Here is a 7,359-nt window from a genome sequence, read left to right as displayed (position 1 = left end):
CTACAGCACGATCACATGACTTCACGTCACCACCGCTAAGCTAAAGGTGGCTAATGTTGGGCTATAAAGGAACTACAGCACGGTCACATGACTTCACGTCACCACTGCTAAGCTAAAGGTGGCTAATGTTGGGCAATAAAGGAACTACAGCAAGGTCACATGACTTCACGTCACCACCGCTAAGCTAAAGGTGGCTAATGTTGGGCTATAAAGGAACTACAGCACGGTCACATGACTTCACGTCACCACTGCTAAGCTAAAGGTGGCTAATGTTGGGCAATAAGGAACTACAGCAAGGTCACATGACTTCACGTCCCCACCGCTAAGCTAAAGGTGGCTAATGTTGGGCTATAAAGGAACTACAGCACGATCACATGACTTCACGTCACCACTGCTAAGCTAAAGGTGGCTAATGTTGGGCTATAAAGGAACTACAGCACGGTCACATGACTTCACGTCACCACCGCTAAGCTAAAGACGGCTAATGTTGGGCTATAAAGGAACTACAGCACGGTCACATGACTTCACGTCACCACCGCTAAGCTAAAGGAGGCTAATGTTGGGCAATAAAGGAACTACAGCACGGTCACATAACTTCACGTCACCACCGCTAAGCTAAAGACGGCTAATGTTGGGCTATAAAGGAACTAGAGCACGGTCACACACACGGGAAGTATTCATATCTGTTCTGCAGTAATACTGAATGTGTCCAAGATAAAAGGTTGGCTTTCGTTAATCAGATCCAGAATCAGGTTTATTAATAAGTAAGAATAGTCTTTAAGGCATGTTCAAGAAAGTAAAAATATTTAAAAAATGTGTCATGGACATACATTTAATGCACTGGCTTTAAGAGAAATTCAAATGTAAAAGAAAAGAAAATATACAAATATAAATAACAACAATTTGTATATTATTAAAGGATATATTATACTGAAATGATAGAGGAAGTGCAGTCTGTTTTTAGCTGCAACTCAATTACATAGTAGTTTAAGTGACATAACACATTTTTATTGAAATGACAGTTTAATTTGGAAAATGTCCGTGAAAGAGATAATAATTAATGACCAGAAACATGAAATGGCTTCCGAAGCTTCCTCAACAGACGTGTTGTATTTGAGTTAATACAGAAGAGGATGAGGGCCACGTTACCAAGAGTAAGAGAACATTATGATATACAATTCAGGATTCTGAGAAAAAAGTCAGAAATGTAGCCTCCGTCAGGATTCTGAGGTTTCCCAAAAATATGTGAAAGAAAAAACTTTTTTTGTATTAAGAAGAAAACATCCAGAACAAATTTAGATTATTTTTTCCTGCAATCTCAAAATGTTGTCAGACAAAAAAATAATATATTATTATATATTATAAAAATATATTATTCAGAAATCTAAGAAAAAAGTCAAAATGAAAACAAAATATTCTTCGAAATAAATGTGGCCATTATCCTCTTCCTATAGGTTAAACACACTGCAATCATTTCTGTGTGTTTAAGGTGTGCGTGCATGCGCGTGCGTAAGGGGCGTGGAGGTGGAAGGGAGTGTTGCATCCCTCCTGTCACGTGACCCTCCTGTCTTCCCCCTCTCTCAGTCCGGATCTCTTTGTTGTGGTGTCTGCAGCTGCTGCTCCTTCACCGCGTCCTCTGCCGCTCCGCCGCCGCTCCTCTGCCGCTCCACCGCCGACACAAACACCGCGACTCATGGTCACCACCCTGACCGGCGGGGGGGGGATTTAGGGACGTGGACTGGAGGCTCGTGGTGCATAAATATAAATCCACGTGAGGAGACACACGCGGAGCTGCGGAGGAAGGACGCACGGACGGATGGAGGGGATTCTGCTGCTTCCTTTCTGCACGAACCGGAGCGGAATCTGAGCTCCTGCGCACATTCCTCCATCTTCTCCTCGGTTTCAAACAGGGATTACTTTCCTCCACCTGCAGCCCGGGATCCGCATCATGTTTTCGGGCCCTGGGAGGAGCACAAGGGGGTCTCTGCGGTTCCTCCTGCCCGCCCTCGTGCTGCTGCTGCCGCTCCACCTGCCTGCCGCGCGCGCGTCGTACTACCCCCACAGCGGGGAGTGCAAAGGCAAAGGGAAAGACTGCACAGGTATGAGCTCTGCACCACACACACCAAATACATACAGCATACATGCATTATTGCACTATTTTCTATTATGTTGCATTGTTGGCAGGTCAGAAAAATGTCTTTGCCATTTCCACACATAGCTGCTGTGCATATGACAATAAAACCTTTGAATCTTTGGATCAGTACTGGGGTGATGAAACATGCATTCATTGGTGCATGTTGGGATACATGGAGTCAATAGAGTCAGGCTTAAGGATGAGGTATTGGTATTTGGAGCCAAAATAGTCAAATTCTAGGTAAAAAAGTGTCAAAAATAGTTTCCCTTGAATGATAATTGTTCTTGAAATGTACAAAACATATATAGAGTTGCCTTTTGAAGATACATGTATTTATTGTTGGGATTCATGGAGTGAACAGAGTCAGATTTAAGAGGGTAAATACATTTTTATCCATTTGTTGTTTTCCTGTGAGTAACAATGAGTCAGATGTGAGGACAATAAGTGCACACAAATGTTTTCCCCGAGTAAAAATAGTCAAATTTAAGTGTAAAAAATATATAATAATAATACATGAGACTTGTATAGCGCTTTTCTAAAAACTCAAAGACGCTTAGAGAATAATAATAATATATAGACAGGAGTAAAAATTGTCAAATCTTGAGACAAAATATGTCAACAATATATGTAAATGTCCTTTGGAGATACATTTTTATTTATTTGTTGATGTTAATTAAAGTAAATTACTGTTAAAATAATTGCCTTTTTTTTATTACATTACTGTACATGTCACTTGTTAGACGCTTTTATCCAAAGCGACTTACATACTCAATACTGTGGACAATCCCCACAGGAGCAATTTGGGGTGAAGTGTCTCAGGGACACAACGACATGCTGACTGCAGTGGGGTTTGAACCTGTGACCCCCTGGTCCCAACACCAACGCACAACCTACTGCGCCACACGCCTTTTGATGTTAAATTAATAAATGTATGCATGTTTTGATTTCTCCTGGAGTAAATATATTCAAATAAAAGTCAAATATATGTTGTATCCCTTTTTAAAAACACTACGTACATTTTTTGAAAAATAAAATGTGACCTGCGCTCCTCATAATCTAAAAATCATATGAGTGCCCTCTGTGCAAATATACTGAATAACGGTTACAAATAACTTGAGTTAAGTGCATTTAAACGCAGGATTTATCCGCTGCTTGTTCTTGTTTCTGAGAGAGAATGTAAATATGGAAATATACATTATAAATAATTAAACAATGTTAATATCATGTTAGCTGAGATAATCTAAAGAATACATGCATTTATTCATTTGTGCATTTTGGGATTCTTCTTTCACTTCACATAGTCAGATATAAGGACAATACATTTACACTTTAACACATATTCCCAATAATATATCTCTGTGTAAATAGACTGTGAGTTTAATATTCTGACAGTATTTGCATCCTGCATTCATCTTATAATAATATTCATGAATTCATTACCCTGTTCTCGCTCTTTAGCGTTTATTAAATATTAAAGAGTGAAAAACAGCAGCCATGTAAATGAGTGTTAGCTGTCACTGCCTCATCTGTTATTAATGAACAAGTGAACAGTGTGTGTTCAGAAACTCACACACACACTTTCTCCTCCTGACCGCTGTGAATACTCTGAAGAAAAAGTCACTAAACAAAAATAAAAATATCAAAAGTAAATATACATGTTGTGGGGGAAACTTCTGTAGCAATGGGAGTCAGGACTCAAAGAGAGACACGATGGAGAGCTGGAGCTTTGATGGAGTCAGGACTCAAAGAGACACGAGGAGAGCTGGAGCTTTGATGGAGTCAGGACTCAGAGAGACACGAGGAGAGCTGGAGCTTTGATGGAGTCAGGACTCAAAGAGACACGAGGAGAGCTGGAGCTTTGATGGAGTCATGACTCAGAGAGACACGAGGAGAGCTGGAGCTTTGATGGAGTCAGGACTCAGAGAGACACGAGGAGAGCTGGAGCTTTGATGGAGTCAGGACTCAGAGAGACACGAGGAGAGATGGAGCTTTGATGGAGTCAGGACTCAGAGAGACACGAGGAGAGCTGGAGCTTTGATGGAGTCAGGACTCAGAGAGACACGAGGAGAGCTGGAGCTTTGATGGAGTCAGGACTCAGAGAGACACGAGGAGAGCTGGAGCTTTGATGGAGTCAGGACTCAGAGAGACACGAGGAGAGCTGGAGCTTTGATGGAGTCAGGACTCAGAGAGACACGAGGAGAGCTGGAGCTTTGATGGAGTCAGGACTCAGAGAGACACGAGGAGAGCTGGAGCTTTGATGGAGTCAGGACTCAGAGAGACACGAGGAGAGCTGGAGCTTTGATGGAGTCAGGACTCAGAGAGACACGATGGAGAGCTGGAGCTTTGATGGAGTCAGGACTCAGAGAGACACGAGGAGAGCTGGAGCTTTGATGGAGTCAGGACTCAGAGAGACACGAGGAGAGCTGGAGCTTTGATGGAGTCAGGACTCAGAGAGACACGAGGAGAGCTGGAGCTTTGATGGAGTCAGGACTCAGAGAGACACGAGGAGAGCTGGAGCTTTGATGGAGTCAGGACTCAGAGAGACACGAGGAGAGCTGGAGCTTTGATGGCAAACACTGACGGTTTATTTGGAGCTTCGGCCGGAGAATTCACAAGACATGTCACGGGCCACGGACCACACGGTAGAGATGCCACAATCAATTCTGAAGAACCCTCCTGTAGTTCCTGGTCTTAAAGGTCCCATGTCATGCTTTTCTGGTTATTACCCGTCCCCTTGTGTTATGTAGTTTTTTCTGCATGTGAACGGTCTGCAGAGTCACAAACCCCTCAAAGTTCACCCTGTAGCGAGTAAAACTCTAACACAGAGAAGACCTGTCTATGCTGCCCCAGAACGCCTCGTTGAGGATTTCTCTTTTTCCATTGTTTACTTCCTGGGTTCTGTGACGTGTGAACACCCAGATCAACAACAAATGACCGGATTGGCCCAAATGGACCAATCCGTGGAGCACCTCACACACCAGGATCCCTTGGCTAACTAACAGGGAGTCCCATTGACTTGCATAGAGCTCCCTGAACGCTGGTAATAGACGAGTTGGGATGGTGGAGAAATGCTCTCCGCAGACCCATTCTCACAGCGTTATAAACCTTTTTCTTACTCAATATCAAGCCACATTTATTGTTTTTACTTCGGCTGTGAGTGTTTGTGTGTGCTCAGGATGAGTTTCGCTTGTTCTCGCTGTATCTCCGACACGGAAACCTGTCCGCTCCTCGCAGCAGCGAGCCTTGCAACGTCCCGACCAATCAGAGCACACTGGACTCACAGGGAGGGCGGGGCCGGAGCTCCAACAAGCCGTTTAGGACAGAGAGTGAATACCTGGTGAATACACATGCCTTCAGGAAGAAGGTTCCTCAGCCTCAGCTCGCGCACCTCCAGGCTGGGCAACAGCTTCCTCCACCAGGCGGTCAGGCTGCTGAACTCTCTCCCCTCCCTCCCTCTCTCCCCATCTCTGACATCTCTCCCCTGAACTCTCCACCCTGCCTCCGACCTTTCTCCCCTGCCCCAAATGGTCCTGGACTCTAACCCCCTAACTCACTTTTCTGCCCATCTCCCATGCTACTGCACTGAAACTGTACTTTGAACACTTAAATTATATTATTAACATTTTAAACTGTATACCCCGGTTATCTAGGCCCTTTGTTTTGTTTAATGTATACCATGTTTATCTAGGCCCTTTTTGTTTTTTGTTTGATGTATATATGTCACACTGTAGGACTGCGGGAAATGATATTTCGATATTTCTGGATGTACAACATGTAGAATTATTGACAATAAAGCTGACTTTGACTTTGACTTTGATACTATACAGAGATGCTGTATGAGAAACCAATGTGATTTTGGAAAATTGCACAATTTAAATCTATTCTAGTAGACCTCAACAATGGAAATATGATCAGTAGAAATGGCCATGACATGGGACCTTTAACTAGTTCAGAGTGTAATGATCAACATTCTTCAATAGAGAGACTAAACAGCTGAGGACACTGAATCACATTTGTTGTCGCTTATGGCTCGGGGTCATCTACACCCCGAGAAGGATGTGTTCCAGGTGTCCCACAACAATAACTATCTCTGACCGAGAGTTGCCCGGTCACAAACTGGTAACAACAACAAAATGCTAGGGCAGCCCCTCCTTAAGGGAGATAACGGCTGCTCAAGGGTTAGGGCATCTGCGTCAGAGGGCGAAAGGTAAACATGTATACAGAATTATTCCCTGACACATGTACTTAACTACCATACTCAAGTATTATTTTGACAGAATTAAGAGGCCTTATTGTACTTTGTGTGGTCTTCCCTCTCCTGTAGTGTCTTCTATAGGTTTCTGTGCATATAAATGGTCTGCAGAGGCTAAAATCTCAAAGTTTAGGAACAAAGTGACATCGCTATGGGTATATATTTCAAATCTCATACTTTTTACTCGAGTACATTCATACTTACAAGTTCCTTTTTTATATAAACACATGATATCTGATATGATGCAGCACTGTACTACTAATATCCCCAGTGTTTTGTGTAAAACTACAACATTAAAATGCTCTTACATGCATTTGTTAGAGATAATACAGAGTTATATAATATTGTATGATGATATAATACTGTATAAATAGCCGTTCTGCATACCGAGTACTTTTACTTTTGATACTTTGAGTACATTTAGCTGATAAAACTCAAACTGTACTGTATTACTGACTTTTACTTGCAATGGACTAGCATTTCTTCTTTGACTAAGGATCTGAACCATAGACTGTATCTGAACAATGATAAATATATTGATTTACCTTGGCACAGAAAGTGTAATTCGAACACCTAACAGATAGATACCAGAGAAACCAGATATTTCTCTGCGCTTCTTTCAAAACTGATGCTCAGATAACATAAAGAAAGGACTTTTGTTGCTGCGTTCAGGGTCTGAAGGGAAAATAAGGCCCTGGAGGAGCATAAAACATTTATAGCACACCATTATTCACCCGTATTATGATCCTGTAAAACAGCATTTCTGACGTCAGCTATGAATTCCTGAGAGGACGATTTACTCGCTGACATCTTTCTCTGTTAGTTTAGCTGGAAAATTCAAATATGGGGAAAAAGACCCTTGTACGCAAGCAGAAACACAGCTAACTTACGGGATATTAGTGTCAACAAACCTGTTGTTAAGCTTTCTGCAAGTTACCACTGTTAGCTTAAACCTATAGCACACTGCACACAT

At 42.5% G+C, this 7,359-nt stretch overlaps 1 protein-coding gene across 1 annotated transcript in view; it reads left to right on the top strand.

Annotated features, from left to right (window-relative positions):
* The first annotated feature begins 1,599 nt into the window (after nt 1-1,599).
* The window catches only part of tmeff1a (transmembrane protein with EGF-like and two follistatin-like domains 1a), a 56,501-nt gene continuing 50,741 nt past the window's right edge, over nt 1,600-7,359 (top strand). Inside the window, exon 1 of the mRNA XM_034136000.1 lies at nt 1,600-2,099. Within this exon, the coding sequence (XP_033991891.1) occupies nt 1,949-2,099 (151 nt within the window). The 5' untranslated portion in view covers nt 1,600-1,948. The remainder of the gene's footprint in view (nt 2,100-7,359) is intronic.

This window comes from Trematomus bernacchii, unplaced genomic scaffold (assembly GCF_902827165.1).
Source record: "Trematomus bernacchii unplaced genomic scaffold, fTreBer1.1, whole genome shotgun sequence".
NCBI classification, from domain to species: Eukaryota; Metazoa; Chordata; class Actinopteri; order Perciformes; family Nototheniidae; genus Trematomus; species Trematomus bernacchii.
Note: the sequence above shows the minus strand (reverse complement) of the source record. Positions and strands in the feature narration are given on the sequence as shown.